This window comes from Schistocerca piceifrons, chromosome 7, assembly GCF_021461385.2.
Source record: "Schistocerca piceifrons isolate TAMUIC-IGC-003096 chromosome 7, iqSchPice1.1, whole genome shotgun sequence".
NCBI lineage: Eukaryota > Metazoa > Arthropoda > Insecta > Orthoptera > Acrididae > Schistocerca > Schistocerca piceifrons.
In genome coordinates, this window is record NC_060144.1 from 547,196,664 (window position 1) to 547,214,782 (window position 18,119).

At 42.7% G+C, this 18,119-nt stretch overlaps 1 protein-coding gene across 2 annotated transcripts in view; it reads right to left on the minus strand.

Moving 5' to 3' along the window:
• LOC124805071 (carbonic anhydrase-related protein 10-like) overlaps positions 1 to 18,119 on the minus strand; it is a 925,040-nt gene that overhangs the window by 267,192 nt on the left and 639,729 nt on the right. For both annotated transcript variants that reach the window (XM_047265497.1, XM_047265498.1), the window contains one exon: positions 3,603 to 3,739. In XM_047265497.1, the coding sequence (XP_047121453.1) occupies positions 3,603 to 3,739 (137 nt within the window). The remainder of the gene's footprint in view (positions 1 to 3,602; positions 3,740 to 18,119) is intronic.

An 18,119-nucleotide genomic window follows, 5' to 3' on the forward strand; every position in this document is an offset into this window, starting at 1 on the left:
GTTTCGAACTGAGACCTTTGAGTGCTCTGTGTAACTCATCTCCTCTCTCATTTGCATCTATGTCTTTCCATTTCTATAACATTGCTTTCATTTTCAACTCCCTTGTATACTCCCTCTATTTACTCCCTCCAACTTTAAGCTCTTTCTCTTCTTTGTGTAAGAGTGGTTTACTTTTAAGACAGCTTTTCCATATGAGCTCTTGATGTTCATACAACTGCCACTCTCATCTCCAAAGGCCCCTTTAATTATCCTGTAAGCATTATCTTTCCCCTAGTGAAATATGCTTCTACAACTATACATTTGATCTCTAGCCATTCGTGACTAGCAATTTTGCACTTCTTGCCAATCTCATTTTTATACATTTATATTCCCTTTCGCCTGCTTCATTTGCTGCGTTTTTATATTTCGTTCTTTCATCAGTTACATTAAGTATCGCCTGGGTTAGCAAGGATTTTTGCTGGGCTTGTCTTTTTACCTATTTGATCCTCTGCTGATTTCACCATTTCATTTCTTAAAGCCACCCACACGTCTTCTACTGTAATCTTTCCCGCTGGTTTAGTCAACTTTTGTCTAATACTGCTTCTTAAACTGTCAACAAGCTCTGGTTCTTTCAACGTATCCAGGTCCATCTCCTTAACCTCCTACCTCTTCAGTTTTAATCTACAGTTCGTAACCAATAAATTACCATCAGAGTCCCCATCAGCTCCTGAAAATGTCTTACAGTTTAAATTCTAGTTTGAAATATCTGTCCTACCATTACACATTGAATCTGAAACCTTCCTGTGTCTTCCACGTTCACAACTTTCTTTTATGATTCTTCAAATAAGTGCTCTGTGCACAATTCTACGAGGCAGCTGCCTCTTTCATATTTTTTCCCCAGTCATTAATCACCTATAGTTATTTCTTCTCTTCTTTTTCTACTGTACAGTTCTAGTTCTTCATCACAAATTTTCATCTCCCTTAACTACCTGCAAAATTTATTTTATCTCATCATACATTTCTTCAATCTCATCATCATCTGTGGAGCTGTTTAGCATATAACTTGTACTACAGTGGTAAGTGTGGGGTTCATGTCTATCTTGGCTATGATAATGAGTTCACTATGCTGTTCGTAGTAGCTTACTTGCATTCCTATTTTCTTATTCATTATTAAACCCACTCCTGCACTACTCCTATTTGACTTTTGTATTTATAACACTGTATCCACCTGACCAGAAGCCGGCCGGTGTTACCTAGCGGTTCTAGGCGCTTCACTCTGGAACTACGCGACCGCTATGGTTGCAGGTTCGAATCCTGCCTTGGGCATGGATGTATGTGATGTCCTTAGGTTAGTTATGTTTAAGTAGTTCTAAGTTATAGAGGACTGTTGACCTCAGATGTTAAGTCCCATAGTGCTCAGAGCCATTTGAACCATTTGAACCACTTGACCAGAAGCCCTGTTCCTCCTGCTACCGAAGTTTACTACTTTCCACTACATCTAACTTCAACCTATCCATTTTCTTATCTACATTTTCTGACCAACTTGTCTCAGTAAGGGATCTAACATTCCACTCGCCGATCCGTGGAAGGCCAGTTCTTTTTCTTCTGATGACGACATCCTCCTGGGGATTATTTTACCTCCGAAATATTTTATCCTAGAGAACATCATCATCAGTTAAGGGTACACTAGAGCTGCATGCCGTAGGAAAAATTACGACTGTAGCTTCACTTTGCTTTCTGCCGTTCGCAGTATCATCAGAGCCAGGCCGTTTGTGTTGATGTTACAAGGCCAGATCAGTCAATCATCCGGACTGTTGCTCCTGCTACTACTGAAACGGCTGCTGCCCCTCTTCAGAAACTACACGTACTTCTGGCTTCTCAACAGACACCCCTCCATTGTGGTTGCAGCTACGGTATGGCTGAGGCACACAAGCCACCCGACTGACGGCAAGGTCCATGGTTCATGGTTCAATTCTTCCTTAATGAAACAAAATATGTTTCTTCATTAATTCTGTTAGTCTGGAAGTAATGTGACTCTGTTCAGAGCACTTGCACAAGTTTGCAGCACACAAATATGAGGTAAGTGGACAACTTTGCCATATAGCAAAGTTGCTAGAAAATTCATTAATTTGGAAACAAGTCTTATATCATGAGACTCATACAATTTTCTAAAATTTATCTTGGCACAATCTTGTCGCTTTTTATATATACAGGGTTATTACAAATGATTGAAGCGATTTCACAGCTCTACAATAACTTTATTATTTGAGATATTTTCACAATGCTTTGCACACACATACAAAAACTCAAAAAGTTTTTTTAGGCATTCACAAATGTTCCATATGTGCCCCTTTAGTGATTCGGCAGACATCAAGCCGATAATCAAGTTCGTCCCACACTCGGCTCAGCATGTCCCCATCAACGAGTTCAAAAGCATCGTTGATGCGAAATCGCAGTTCTGGCACGTTTCTTGGTAGAGGAGGTTTAAACACTGAATCTTTCACATAACCCCACAGAAAGAAATCGCAAGTGGTTAAGTCGGGAGAGCGTGGAGGCCATGACATGAATTGCTGATCATGATCTCCACCACGACCGATCCATCGGTTTTCCAATCTCCTGTTTAAGAAATGCCGAACATCATGATGGAAGTGCGGTGGAGCACCATCCTGTTGAAAGATGAAAAAAGCTCCATGCTTGCTTTATTCGTCGACTTCCGCAGGCTACGCGTGAAACTTGCCCGCACGTGTTCAACCGTTCAACCTGCAGGCCGACCCGTTGATTTCCCCTTACAGAGGCATCCAGAAGCTTTAAACTGCGCATACCATCGCCGAATGGAGTTAGCTGTTGGTGGATCTTTGTTGAACTTCGTCCTGAAGTGTCGTTGCACTGTTATGACTGATTGATGTGAGTGCATTTCAAGCGTGACATACGCTTTCTCGGCTCCTGTCGCCATTTTGTCTCACTGCGCTCTCGAGCGCTCTGGCGGGGGAAACCTGAAGTGCGGCTTCAGCCGAACAAAACTTTATGAGTTTTTCGACGTATCTGTAGTGTGTCGTGACCATATGTCAATGAATGGAGCTACAGTGAATTTATGAAATCGCTTCAATCATTTGTAATAGCCCTGTATATATAGAGGCGGGAGACACCTGCGTGCCTCTCATCTCCTTAGTCGCCCTGAGCTTGCAATATATATATATATATATATATATATATATATATATATATATATTCCGCGGGATAAATAAATTGCAGGCTCAGAGCGACTAAGGAGATGAGAAGCACGCAGGTGTCTCCCGCCTCTGGATAAGTCATCTTCCTAGTCCAGTCGCGACCATTACCCACGCCATCTCGGAGAAATGCAATTACGGCACTGCGTACGCTGCTTTCCGCATTCCTCCAATCGCAATGGAGTTAAAATGATCACAGTGGAGGCGCTCCCTTCTGCAAGTAAAACATATCGAGCCGAGAGCTGGCGGACTGTAAGCTAAGAGCAGGCGCTGCGGGTTTCCCCGGAACGGGCAATACGGCCGCCACTTACGACTGATTCCGAGTGGCAAAACCGCAGAGAGGCAAGCGGCGCTGCTGCCGAGCGTGTACGCCGGGTTCGGTGGTCTCCCACTCACCATGTTCTTGTCGATGTGCAGCGGCCGCAACAGGGGGTCGAACAGCAACTTGTCCGGCTCGATGTCGATGGGCGACTGCCGGCGGCCCTTACTGCACAGCGACCATTGTGGGTTGATGAGCCCCCAGAACGCGGGACCTGCAAATACCAGCAACCGGGGCTGTAGAGCGATAGCAGGGGGCCGTAGACATCCGTACATAAGCGTAGACTACACTAGTTTGCGCAGTAGCCCTGCTGAGATCATAACTGGGTTACTTGTGTACGTCAAGGGTGTTGCATGCCAATCGGCCGTTACCACAATTCGAGCCTTTTGTTTGCGCACGCGATCAGTTTGTTACTAGATTCCTCTGTAAATCGCAAGTGGCGAACTGTCTGGAAACTGAGCGAAGCTACATAAATGGCCACATTACGTGTAAAACATTTCTATTCTGCATAGTTATCCTCCTGCCTGTTACTTAATAACAAATAGTATTTGTAGCAAAACTGAAACAGACAGTGTTAAATTCTGTTTTAATTCGGAAATTGTTGATTGGCAACGTGAAACAGAGAGATGTTTTAATGAAAAAAAGAAGATATATTTATAGTTCTAGAAAGAGCTATTTCCTCAAAAAGAGAGAAAATTTGAAGGAAGCCGCAAAACAACATCATTTCAAATATCAGTTCAATACTTCGTCCAGTTCATGTTACACATGTTTGTGTTATTCATAAGCAAATTTCTCATTTACCAATAATAACAGGAAACTCTCGTCTTTCATTATGATGAAGGACGTTCTGTTTATGACAAAATAACAACAATAATTGTATAGATTTTTTTATGTTGCTGCATGTAAACTGTAGCTGCATTAAAATTAAATGCTTTAGTTACATAAAAACGACGAAAGCACGCGAACGATTAACTTTTATTACTCATGAAATGCAAATCATTATGTGTAATGATATACAATACATAGTGGAGTAACACTGAAGGACGTGTGGCGCTAATTATGTGCAAAACAAGAAAAAAAAGCAGAAGTCAAAGGGAAGTCGTTTGCTCCCAGTTTCTCTCCCAAATATTGATTTACGTTTTCTCCCTGCCAGTGCTACCAATACTGTTGGTAATCTTACCACTTACTATGCCACTTACATATGGTACCAAAAACACAAAATTCTTGAGTACAACTCCACCAGTGACACATACATTTCCAACAGTGTGCTAATCGCGTACAAGGTCCACACGTCCAAAAATGTGGGTCACACTAAGGAGGAATCACGCTAATATAGTGAAGCTTCGCGTTGAAAACGGTCGCAATTCGGGGAGATGGCTAGGTTCTTCCGGTTTCCTCAGGTATGTCATAGTCAGCTGAAGTTACTACACACTGCTGGTTAGAGAGCGTAGAGTTATAGAACTGTGGGTACGTTGGATGCTACATTTAACCTGTTCCACTCCATTTTCTGTGGGATAACATCAGTTGATTTTGGAGGCAAGTCCTTGTCAAAAGAGGAAGGTGTGAGGCTTTTTTTTTTCTTTACTGAATCCGTCTTACAACAGGTTTAAGTTGGATGCTCTATATATTATGTCCCGTTCTGAGAACCTTCCTTCATATGTTGGTATGATCGTTCTCTTCTAATGGTCACCATGATTCCAATTTCCTTCATATTTCTTCCTCCCATTCATTCTACTTTTCTCTCCCTAATTCTTTGTTGCAATATCGACGCACTATATACCCGTATCAAGATTTTTGCTTATTCCTGCTCATTTACAATAGTTTTCTTTCCTACCCCATCTACTTCAGAATTTCTTCATTCTTAAGTCCATCAGCCCAATTCACCTTAAGCATCCTTCCTCGTGATCACATTTCCAAATCTAAATTTCTTATTTCTTTTTAACTGTCCATGATTCAGTGCTGTACAACACTACAAACCTGACACCACTTTTAGCAGGTCTTTTGCTCATCACCATTGGAATTCTTCAGGCTTTTGGACTGCGTCACCTTTGAAATGCTCTTTTTCTTATAAATACACTCCTTTTTCATAGTTCTGTACAGCTTTCATTCCATGTCATTAAACGCCCCAGATAAAGAAAGGATTTTAATAATTCTACCCTTTCCGTCTAAGAATATATTACGTGGTGCTGCCTGTTTGCTTATTCTCAGCATTTTGTCTTTCCTATATTTATTTGTTATTCATACTTGTCACCTCTCCTTCCTATACTCTTCAACATCGTTTGTGTCTCCTCTTCTGATTACGCCTTTCCTGCTTGAACATTTACATATTTTCTAGCCATTATACTTTGTCTTCCAGATACAGTGCCTCTTCCGTGCTCAATAACCTTACCTACCAGTTTTTCTCCACGAGCACTGAACAGCTTCGATGATAGGGAGCATCCGTGCCTTATATCTGTTCCACTGTTCATCGCCTCTCTCTCCTAATGCTCTGCCTTGCTGTCACATATAGCTTTGTGTACATTTCATTTATTAAGTTTATATCTTTCCAGTCTAATCATACATCTTTTAAACTGCAGAAGCAGCAAATATACACCTGCTTGTTTATTTGTCTCGTTCTTTCTCCAATCATACACAGAGAACCTATAGTCCTATAGTACCTCAAGTTTCTTTTCCCTATCTGAACTGAACTGATCTTCCCAGTATTTGCAATTCTCCAGAGTATCGTTACGGCCTTTGAAACACGACTTATGCTGTCGCCATCTTACATGACGGGACTGTCCTCGGCATACTCATTACATTGTAAATACGAGGGGCATGCGAGTAATGCAACACAATTATATTCTCGGCCAATTTCAGTTGAAAAAATGCGGACATTGTTGTGGACCATGGTAAAATATTCCTGCTTCAACCCATATCGTTTCATAAAGTTTCGATAGGTGGCGGCTCTGTACGTAGTCTTCAAAGTGGCGTCTGCAACGGAGGTGCGTTCCAAGCAGACAGTTGTCACTAAGTTTCCTTTTGACAGAAACATAGAGTATAGCAGATATCCGTAGGCACTCGCACAATATTTAAGGAGACTTGGCAGTGAACAAACGAACGGTAAGTCGTTGGGAGAGGCGTCTGTCATTGCAACAAATCGCGTAAACTTGTCCGACTTCCCATATGGCCACTGGTCGCACACAGTGTGACTGCTGTAATGCTGGAACGTGCGGACACTGCCACTGCCACTGCCATTTTATTTAATATTATGGCTATCCCCCCCCCCCCCCCCCCCCCATCGGGCAGGCCGTTCGCCGGGTGCCGGTCTTTCAATTTGACACCACTTCGGCGAACTGCAGTCGATGAAGATGAGGATGATAGGATGATGATGAGGACAGCACAACAGCCAGTCCGTGGGCGCAGAAAATTCTCCGACCCCGCTGGGAATCGAACCCGGGCCCAGAGGATTGAAAATCCGTCACACTGACCATTCAGCTACCGGGGTCGGATCGGACGACATTGCCATTCGAGGTGATCGACGGATCGCAGTCAAATACCTCCCTGATCAACTAGACGTCTCAGCTGGTAATGCTGACACACTCGCTCACCAGTTGGGGTACTCAAAGGTATGTGGCTGCTGGGTTCCTCGCCGCCTACAAGAAGACCATAAAGAGCAACGAGGGACCATCTGTGCGGAATTGGTTGACTATTACTAGACTGATTGCAACAATCCCTTCTGAAGGTAAGGTTCAAAGCCGGAACCTCAGATCTTCTGGGACTCTGAAGGGTTTATTCTATTTGATGTCCTCCCTCATGGTGCACCGATCAACTCGAGAGTTAATTGTGCTACTTTTAGGAAACTGAAGAAATGGCTTTAGCGTGCTCGTCGCCACAAAAATGCGAACAAACGTCTCCTTCCCCACACATGTCTGTGCAACCGAGGGAGTTTACAAAACCTCATTGGTCGGTTCTTCCTCATCCACCCTACAGCCCAGATCTCGCACCTTCCAACTTCCACTTGCTTGGCCCAATGAAGAATGCACTCCACGGGAATCAGAACGTTGATGGGCGGTTATTGACGGAGCAAGACGTTGGCTCCGACGTCCTCCAGAAGTGTTCTACCATGCAAGCACACAGGCCCTCCCCGTAAGGTGGCGAAAGGCCGTCTCATTGAACGGATATTATGTTGAAAAATAAGATTTTGTAGCCAAAAAGTGGGAAATAATTTGGTGCACTGGAATTATGAATGAAACCAACCTGACTTCTGAGAAAAAAAAAACTGTGTTGCAGATATTGAGAAAGTTGAAACGAACCTTCTGGTTTGTGATCACCAAGGGGAAGTCATAGTATAGAGAGAACCCACGACAGAACACAGAAACTTCTCCGGAAAGAACTACAGCCGCTGCAAACTGCGGATTAATTGCCTCATCGGGCCTTCAGTGCACTAGACGCTTTTCATCACTTGAAAAGGGGCAAAATCGTGACTCGTTGGATCACAGTACACGCCTCCAGTCAGCTACGTTCCAGTTTCAGTTTTCTTTGTTCCAGTGAAATGGTGCAGCCTTATATGCCACTTTGAGCAACTGCAGTCGACTTTGACAGTCCGCTGCACGGAGTTCCCCAAGCAAATTGCGCTCGTAAACTGTTTCAGATAGACTTACATTTACTCCCAGCAGCAATTGATACCGGGTTTTAAATTGACTGCCCTTGAAAATTCGTCGCCGCTACCTGCCCGTTAGGATCCTTTTGCGACCATTACTATTACTGTCTGTTACATGGCTGCAATTGGTACGCCATTTCTTGAATACATGTTGCAGTGCTACGCTGGTACATCACCGGGTCGGACAACATCGTTCATATTCTTCTCATGTACGAGACGAAAAGCGGTACCTCGTTTGTGAAGTTCAAACATCGCGCCGTCTTTCAACGCTCAGTTCATACAAACAACTGGCATCACTGCCATGAATTAATTCAGCGGTACACGGTCACAGTTATTTATTATTGAAAGTGCTTCAGAGTCACTAGTTTGTTCCCGGGTTCCCGGGTTCGATTCCCGGCGGGGTCAGGGATTTTCTCTGCCTCGTGATGACTGGGTGTTGTGTGATGTCCTTAGGTTAGTTAGGTTTAAGTAGTTCTAAGTTCTAGGGGACTAATGACCATAGATGTTAAGTCCCATAGTGCTCAGAGCCATTTGAACCATTTTTTGACTACTTTGTTCCTTTGAGAGGCGCGACTAACACTTTGTTCAGTGTGCTTATTCACTTAAGCCTTATCCACATACGCCTGTGTCTCTATGAGACGATCACAGAACGCGTTCACACAGTATTTAGAAAAGTCTAAGAGAATGAAATGAAAACAGGTTGGAGAAATGATATCTCTGTCTGGAGACCATAATGTCGGAATATTTTGAAACTAAAACCTGGCACAATCACAGTAGTTTCAAACGGAATGATCGGTTATGTGCTGTGGTTCAATTCCACAACTGCGGAAACTACATTGGCAGATGTTATTGCGTCGTATAATAAATGATTTAGAAAACATAAGAGTAACAATGAGTTAAAAAAAAAAAAAAAAACTTCAGGACAGGCTAGGAATATGAGCCTAACCGTGATGAGAGCGAATAACCAAGCCATTGGTGGGCAATGCCCTTAACGGTTCCGTTATGTGGCACAACATGTTAACCCCTCCTCACCGCTCTGCGAACTACAGAAAGAGAGAGAGTTATTACCAGAAACCAAGCTGTGAGCATGGGCCGTGAGTCCGGGCTGGGTAGGTCGCTCAGCAGTAACTGCCGGCGAAGGTCAAGGTACCCGTTTTCAAGTCCCAGTGAACCACACAGTTTCTGCCTTCCTGGGTAGTTTCAGAGTAGCGCACACTTCACTGCAGGGATACTAATTCAACATGGAGTTTTATTACGAGCTGTCAACATTAAAACAGCCATGATAAGAAAAGCAACTGCAGTAGAAGTAATATTAACAGCAAACATAGTGCACAAACATTTGCTTCACCTTACAGAAGTTGATAAAGGGTAAGGATAGGTGTCGGACATGACCTATTTCCTGCACCCTTTGGAATGTAATGCAAGAGTATTGATTGTCTCAAACCTGAATGTGCATACTAATATGTATAATCTAGTCCTTTCGATCCTAATGCAAGGTACGCAATGGAGACTATTGTCCTTAATACTTGCTACCCAACATAATTTCGGAAAAATAATGCACACACACACACACACACACACACACACATTGCGTCAAATATATAATACAGTGACATCGTAGTCGTATTTTAGTGCTACAAGAAGTTTCCAACCTACGACTGCATAAAATATGTCGACATGCGGATAAAAATCTTCCAAATCGTTAAGTAGTTGGCATTCAAACTTCAGCTACCTTTGTATCCGTAATGTGAACGCTGTTGGACATAGATACCGTAAAAGTTTATACATTACTTTGACATGGTTCGTAAATTTTCATTCCATAGTGTCAGAAGATGCCATACCTCGGGGTTAAAGTTGTCATGGTCACGAATAATGTAAGCTGAATGATTTACAATGTGAAGAGCATCTTACAAAACCATGTTTCATGAAATGTGTAAAAGAATCACTGCTTCTTAATATATTTATTTATTAATGACCATTATCGTAAGAAATGTATATGTGTTTTAAAATAATGGATCACTTCACGGAATCTGTTTCTGGAAGGAAATGTCGTGAGCCTGTGATGCGATGTGTATAGAAAAGCTTAGCAAAGTCGGTTTCTTCTAATGATGCTTGGCTACAATAGTCCATAAATTATCTTCTAAGCTTTAGTATGTATACATTTAAATGTATATGTATGGATTTAAATACTTGTGGTAAGCTTTTTACTTAAGGTTTAAAATTCAAAATGTCTAACATTTATAAGTTTCTCCGTTGCCTGAGGATCATCTGATACAGATGAGAGAAATCTTAACATTGCAGTTCTTCTATTAAAACATTTATTATCTACTTTAGTTTTTCTGATTTATTCCACGTCCTCGACGACCTGTTCATTGTGGATATGTGGAACAAAACGTGCACCTTATTTAACGTAATTCATTATCTCGGATACTCGCTACATCGTTCTTCAAACTGTCTGTCCTCAGCTGATCTCATACTTCACCTGAGGAGATCTGCCACTCATGCGTGACGTTTATGGAGATTCGATTGTTATTGGCCCTGTACTACTTCACTGACAGTGGGCGTAGTGATATCCTTCAGAAATAAAACCAGTTAACATGGCGTGTAACATCTAAGATAAACACAGAAAGGCCTACAAACCATTAATTTCCATACATCACACATGCCAGTTCGAGATGATAGCGGTATCGTTTCTGCAACATGAGTCAGTACGGTCGGAATCTATGGGTGCCTGGTGCGGTGTCACAGCAACGGTCGTGTGTGGTTAGTTCAAGAACACTCGGCGATGCAATAACAGGACTGTGGTACGGGTCAAGCGCTCTGGTGTTCTGATGAGGCGCACTTTGATGTGACTCTGGAGAGCACTTGAATCTCCGATTAGTCACTGAAACGTGCGGTGAAATACCGGCGCGCTATGAAAGAGGTGTCGGTTAACAGTATAGAATGTCAAACGTCTACCTCGCTTTGTTACTTTACGGAAGCGTCAGAGTTATTCCTCTTCATCAATCTGTGTAAAACGGGTCGTAAACCTCAAAATGTTTTGGGAAGCTTCTCGCTACTGAACATGTGTGCAAGTAGTACCTAAGAAAGCTGGTATGTACATTGGTGGTCAGTAAACTGTACATATGTGGTAGCAGTGACATTCAAATTATTGGTTGAAGATTCCAGATCATGTTATTCCATCCAGCTTCAGATTACGTATGACATAGCTCCTTAGAACGATGTAATACAACACTGCTGATATCAGTCTGTCCGCTGGAATGTTAAGATCAGTGCTTCATTTGCTGCGTTTCAATGTAAATTAGGTTTATTTCACTACCCAATTATTTACACCTACCTACTTCATCGTAACAAAAATTTAAATGCACGCCTGCACAAGGGGTCCACATAAAATATTGCTCTGACTGCCAAATAAAATAAAATAAAGGAAGTGAGGCTGAGATACTTGCAATTTCCGGCATGATGTGAAGTCGCTCATAAAGTTATATACAAAAAATAAATGATTACCTACGAGAGCTCGTTTCTTAACCCTTAAAATGTCTATAGGATACTCTGTCTAAGGTCATGTGCTCACAAGCATGTCAAGGGTGAGGGAAGCTACTGAATTCACAACTATTCCGCGGAAATCGTCAAGGCTAATCAATTTTGGTTTATAAATTATTAAACATCGCTCGTACGGTCGAAGAAATAAAGAACATGTGAACCTCAATGGGATGGTGTACCATCTTGCTGGAAGAGCACATCTGGCTGTAGGGCAACAGACTGAATGCCAAAAAATTTCCCATGTTGGTCCAGATAAACGATTTATGTTACTGTTTACTCGATGAAAAAAATGTTCCATCTGTGTTGCCTCTCATCAGCTCACAACAAACATTCAGTTATTTTCTGCCTCGGAGATTTTCCCGAAAACTGTGATAGCTTTCCGAACAACAGGTGCAGATTTCGTCCGATTAACCTTCCGTGTTCTTCAAAGTTTGCTAGATCACAGAAAACATTCCGTAGATAGCTAGATTATTGCTCGATCCGGTCCAGTATCTCAACAGCAAATTCACGGCGAAGCTGCAGGTCGTTTCGCTTCACCGGTTACATAATTTGAGCTTTCCAAGTATGAAAGTCAAGTTCTTTATGCAGCACCTTGTGAACTGATAAAGGATGCTTAGCTCTCGTGACGCTCGGCTAACTGACTATGATGAGCTTCTTTGGAAGGTCTCTCTAATCTCCTCTGCCAGTTCATTAGACGTGCGTTTTCTGCCAGAACCTGACCGTCTGTTTATATTCCCGGTGGCTAGGATCTTGTCCTGCTAAGCTTTAACCATAAGACAGTTAAAGCACCTAGCGGTTTCCTTTGAAATTCGTCTCGACAATGGATGATTTTGTTTGAGCATACCACATCACGCATTAGGCTCTCTCGTGAGATGTAGTCGTTTCTTGAAATTATTGAGCACTAGAAATAAAACAAAAGGAATAGCTTACAAAAAGTCCAGCGAAAACATTTTAACTGCTTTACGTGACGCTGGAAACCACATTTATCTATGTTTCGTTGATTTCTCTTAACTGCATTTTGTAAATCAGAAGTTTCTCATAGACACTGCATAACAAAGCCAAAGGATCCACTTAGAGCTCATCGTGCGGAATGGCAGATTAAATGTTTTTGTAGCGGCACATTACGCTCGGAAAATCAGTTATGAGGTTCTGAGACCTCTGTGGTGGAAAATACTGGCGCCGAAACTTCCTTCATCCCTGTTAGCTGACGAGATTAGTGACATCGATGTAAGTTTAATGTGAATGGACTGACTGCCCGTGAAGCTTCTTCCACATGCGATACGTATTAGCACAGCGCAAGGTTCACACCGTATTGCGCTAGTTTGTGTTGTATACCAGCACACGACTGGGGTTCACATGTTTCTGAGTTTGGTACTGCAAGTACCTCTTCACAAATACATAAGTGGCTGCTATACCGGTTGCACATAGCAAAGCTGAGGCCACTGACCTTGGAATAGTTTTCTTAAAGATGAACATCGTTTCGCTTGTCACATATCACGAATAAGAGAAGATTAAGAGACTATACACACTTGAAATCAGACATTTTCCTTCTGTAGTTCCCATAGTCGTAGCGTGGACGTACAGTTACATATGCTACGTTGTGGCAGTCACATTTATACGATAAATGCCTTGAGTGTTGTGTGACTATTGAATCACTGGAGAAGTCTACGTAATATAGGGCGTTTCACGTAACATCTTCATCTACATGGATACTGTGCAAATCACATTTAAGTGCTTGGCAGAGGGTTCATCGAACCACCTTCACAATTCTCTATAGTTCCAATCTCGTATAGAGCACGGAAAGAATGAATACCTGTATCTTTCCGTACGAGCTCTGATTTCCCTTATTTTATCTTGGTTATCGTTCCCCTCTATGTAGGTAGGCGTCAACAAAATATTTTCGCATTCGGAGGAAATAGTTGGTGATTGGAATTTCGTGAGAAGAATCCGTCGCAACGAAAAACGCATTTCTTTTAATTATGTCCATCCCAAATCCTGCATCATTTCTGTGACACTCTCTCCCATATTTCACGATAATACCAAACGTGCTGCCTTTCTTTGAACTTTTTCGATGTACTCCGTCACTCCTATCTGATAAGGATCCCACACCACGCAGCAGTATTCTGGGAGAGGACGGACAAGCGTAGTGTAAGCAGTCTCCTTAGTAGGTCTGTTACGTTTTCTAAGTATCCTGCCAATAAAGCGCAGTCTCTGGTTAGCATTCCCTACACCATTTTCCATGTGTTCCTTCCAACTTAAGTTGTTCGTTATTGACATACCTCGGTATTTAGTTGAATTTACGGCTTTTAGATTAGAATGATTTATCGTGTAACCGAAGTTTAACGAGTTCCTTTTAGCACTCATGTGGATGACCTCACACTTTTCGTATTTTAGGGTCAACTGCCACTTATCGCACCATTCAAATATCTTTTCTAAATCGTTTTGCAGTTTATTTTGCTCTTCTGATGACTTTACTAGTCGATAAATGACAGCGTCATTTGCAAACAACCAAAGACGGCTGCTCAGATTGTCTCCAAAATCGTTTACATAGAGAAGGAACACCAAAGGGCCTATAACACTACCTTGGGGAATACCAGAAATCACTTCTGTTTTACTCTATGACTTTCCGTCAATTACTGCGAACTGTGACCTCTCAGACAGCAAATCACAAATCAAGTCACGTAACTGACACGATATTCCATAAGCACGCAACTTCACTACGAGCCGCTTGTGTGGTACAGTGTGAAAAGCCTTCCGGAAATCCAGAAATACGGAATCGATCTGAAATCCCTTGTCAATAGCTCTCAACACCTCATATGAATAAAGAGATAGTTGTGTTTCAAAGAAACGATGTGTTCTAAGCCGTTGACTGTGTGTCAATAGACAGTTTTCTCAGAAGTAATTCATAATGTTCGAACACAATATATGTTCTAAAATCCTGCCGAATATCGACGTTAACGATATGGGCCTGCAATTTAGTGGATTACTCCCATTACCTTTCTTGAATATTGGTGTGACCTGTGCAACTTTCCAGTCTTTGGGTACGGATCTTTCGTTGAGCGAACGGTTGTATATGACTGTTAAGTATGGAGCTAATGCATCAGCATACTCCGAAAGGAACCTAATTGGTATACAGCATGGACCAGAAGACTTGCTTTTATTAAGTGATTTAAGTTGTTTCAGTACTCCGAGGATATTTACTTCTACGTTACTCATGTTGGAAGCTGTTCTCGATTCGAATTCTGAAATATTTACAGAATGAGATTTGCACTCTGCAGTGGAGTGTGCGCTGATATGAAACTTACTCGCAGATATAAACTGTGTGCCGGACCGAGACTCCAACTCGGGACATTTGCCTTTTGCTGGCAAGTGCTCCACCAACTGAGCTACCCAAGCACGACTCACGCCCCATTCTCACTGCTTTACTGTTTCTGGAATATTTACTTCATCTTCTTTCGGGAAGGCATTTCGGAAGCCTGTGTTTAGTAACTCTGCTTTGGCAGCGCTGTGCAGAGAAAGCATTGATTGTTTCTTGCTGCTAACATACTTCACATACGACCAGAATCTCTTTGGCTATTCTGCCAGGTTTCGAGACAAAGTTTCGTTGTGGAAACTGTTATAGGCATCTCGCGTTGAAGTCCGCGCTAAATTTCGAGCTTCTGTGAAAGATCGCCAATCTTGGGGATTTTGCGTCTGTTTAAATTTGGCATATTTGTTTCGTTGTTTCTGCAACAGTGTTCTAACACGTTTTGTCTACCAAGGAGGATCAGCTCCGTCGTTTGTTAATTTATATGGTATAAATCTCTTAAATCTCTCAATTGCTGCCGATGGTATTCCTTTGACTGTAAGCCACATCTGGTCTAAACTTGCATTATTAATTTGGAATGATTGGAGATTGTATCCTTGGAAGACGTCACGTGACTTTTAATCTGTTTTTTTTTTTAATAGGTATATTTTTCGCTTATTTTTCGAGGATTTGGGGATTACAGTATTCAATCTCGCTACGGCAACCGTGTGTTCACTAATCCCTGAATCGGCTTTGATGCTTGTTATTAACTCAGGATTTATTGCTGCTAAGAGTATGAAACGTCCCCTTTGAACAATTTATATATGGCTGTGCTTAACCTGACACACAATACTTTGTTAGCGCAACGCAATCTGACTTTCAAAATTCCCTACAAAAGAATGGCCCTGACTAACATTAAACTATACCTTTCACAAATCACTTACCTCACAAAAATCTTCGCTGCTCAAGCTACTGCAATACAGCAAGCGCCACTACTGCCAGCTAAATAAAAGATTCAAACTACTAAAGGCACTAACTACTGATAGGGATAGTTAGCAAATGAAAGATATTAATAGAGAACAAACAATGTATTTACCTTAATATCATCACAAGTCATAATATATATATCAGTTCATGACAAATTGCAAACCTCCGCCATCTCTCTCCCCACATCCACCACTGCTGGCGGCTCACCTCCAACTGCGCAACGCTACGCGCTGTTCACAGCCAGCTGCCTAACACTACAATGGCGAGTATTACAACAATGCAAAGCAGACACAGACTGCCCACAGCACAGCCAGTGATTGTCATACAGAGGTGGCGTTACCAATAAAAAACCTAAACAGCCTACTTACATAGAGAAAACATAAACAGCCTACTTACATAGAGAAAACATAAACAGCCTACTTACAAGAGGTCAAATGTGTTTTCACGACTGTTTACTATTCGCGTGGGCTAATGAACTAACTGCTAGAAATAATTTCCAGAGAATGCGTTTAGCACAATTTCGGATGATATTTTATGCGTAGCTCCGGAATTAAACATGTATTTTCGCCAACATATCGAGGGTAAATTAAAGTCACCATCAACTATTATCGTATGAGTCGGGTACGTGTTTGAAATCAGTCTCAAGCTTTCTTTGAACCTTTCAGCAACTGTATCATCTGAATTTTGAGGTCGGTAAAAGGATCCAATTATTATTTTATTCCGGTTGCCAACAATGACCTCTACCCATACTAACTCACAGGAACTACCTACTTCAATTTCGCGACAAGTTAAACTACTTCTGACAGCAACAAACACGCCACCGCCAACCGCGTATAGCCTATCCTTTCGGAGCACCGTTAGGTTCTTCGCAAAAATTTCAGCTGAGCTTATATCCGGCTTTATCCAGCTTTAAGTGCATATAACGATTTGAGCATCAGTGGTTTCTATTAGCGCTTGGAGCTCTGGTATTTTCCCAACACATCTACGACAGTTTACAACTGTTATACCAATGGTTTCTGTATTACGTTTTTCCTGTGTTCAGCGTGTACCCTTTGTGACTGGAGCCCCTCCAGTGTTTTTCCTAGACCCTCTAATCTAAAAAACCGCCCAGTCCACGCCACACATCCCCTGCTACCCGTGTAGCTGCCTCCTGCATATAGTGGACACCTGACCTATTCAGCGGAACCAACCAACCTTTGGCGCAAGTCGAGGAATATGCAGGCTATACAGTCGCAGAACCGTCTGTGCATCTGATCAGACCCTCCATTCGGCTCTGTACCAGAGGTCCGCAATCGGTGCTGTTGACTATGCTGCAAATGGTCAGCTCTGCTTTCATCTTGCAAGCAAGACTGGCAGCCTTTACCACTTCTTTAGCCGCTCGAAACCAGAGAGAATCTCTTCTGATCCAAAGTGACACACATCATTGTTACCGACATGAGCCACCACCTGCAGTTGGCTGCACCCCGTACTCTTCATGGCATTCGGGAGGACCCTTTCCACGCCTTTAATGACTCCACCCGGTATGCACACGGAGTGCACATTGGATTACTTACCCCCCTTGTCAGCCAAGTCCCTAAGGAGCCCCATAACTCGCCTAACGTTGGAGCTCCCAACTACCAATAATCCCACTTTATGCGATTGCCCGGATCTTGCAGGCTGTGTGGTTTCCTCTGAAACATGACAGGCGACAGCAATTGGCTCAGCGACAGTGTCAGTCACATACAGCACCTGGAACCTGTTTGTCAGAGAAACCGGGGAGGCCTTAGGGCAGCCGCCTGGGACGTCTTTCGCCGTCTGCTTCGCCCCGGGGCGACCTCTCACTCGACCACAGGTGAGGGGTCAGCCTCAGTGCCAGCGGTAACTGGGTTGGCCACCGGTCAGGACCGATCGGAGAACTCTGATGTGCTGGACGTCCGTTGGATCCCCACGGCCGGCCCACTACAGTGGTGCCCATCCACTGCAGCGTTAAGCTGTGTAACCGAAGCCATCACAGCCTGAAGCTGAGAGCGAAGTGTCACCAACTCGGCTCGCATCTGCACACAACAATCGCAGTCCCTGTCCATACTAAAAGCCGTGGAAAACTAAACTATACAGATAAACGGACTATCGGCACGTGCTGCGCAGCTCTACTGTAGACCC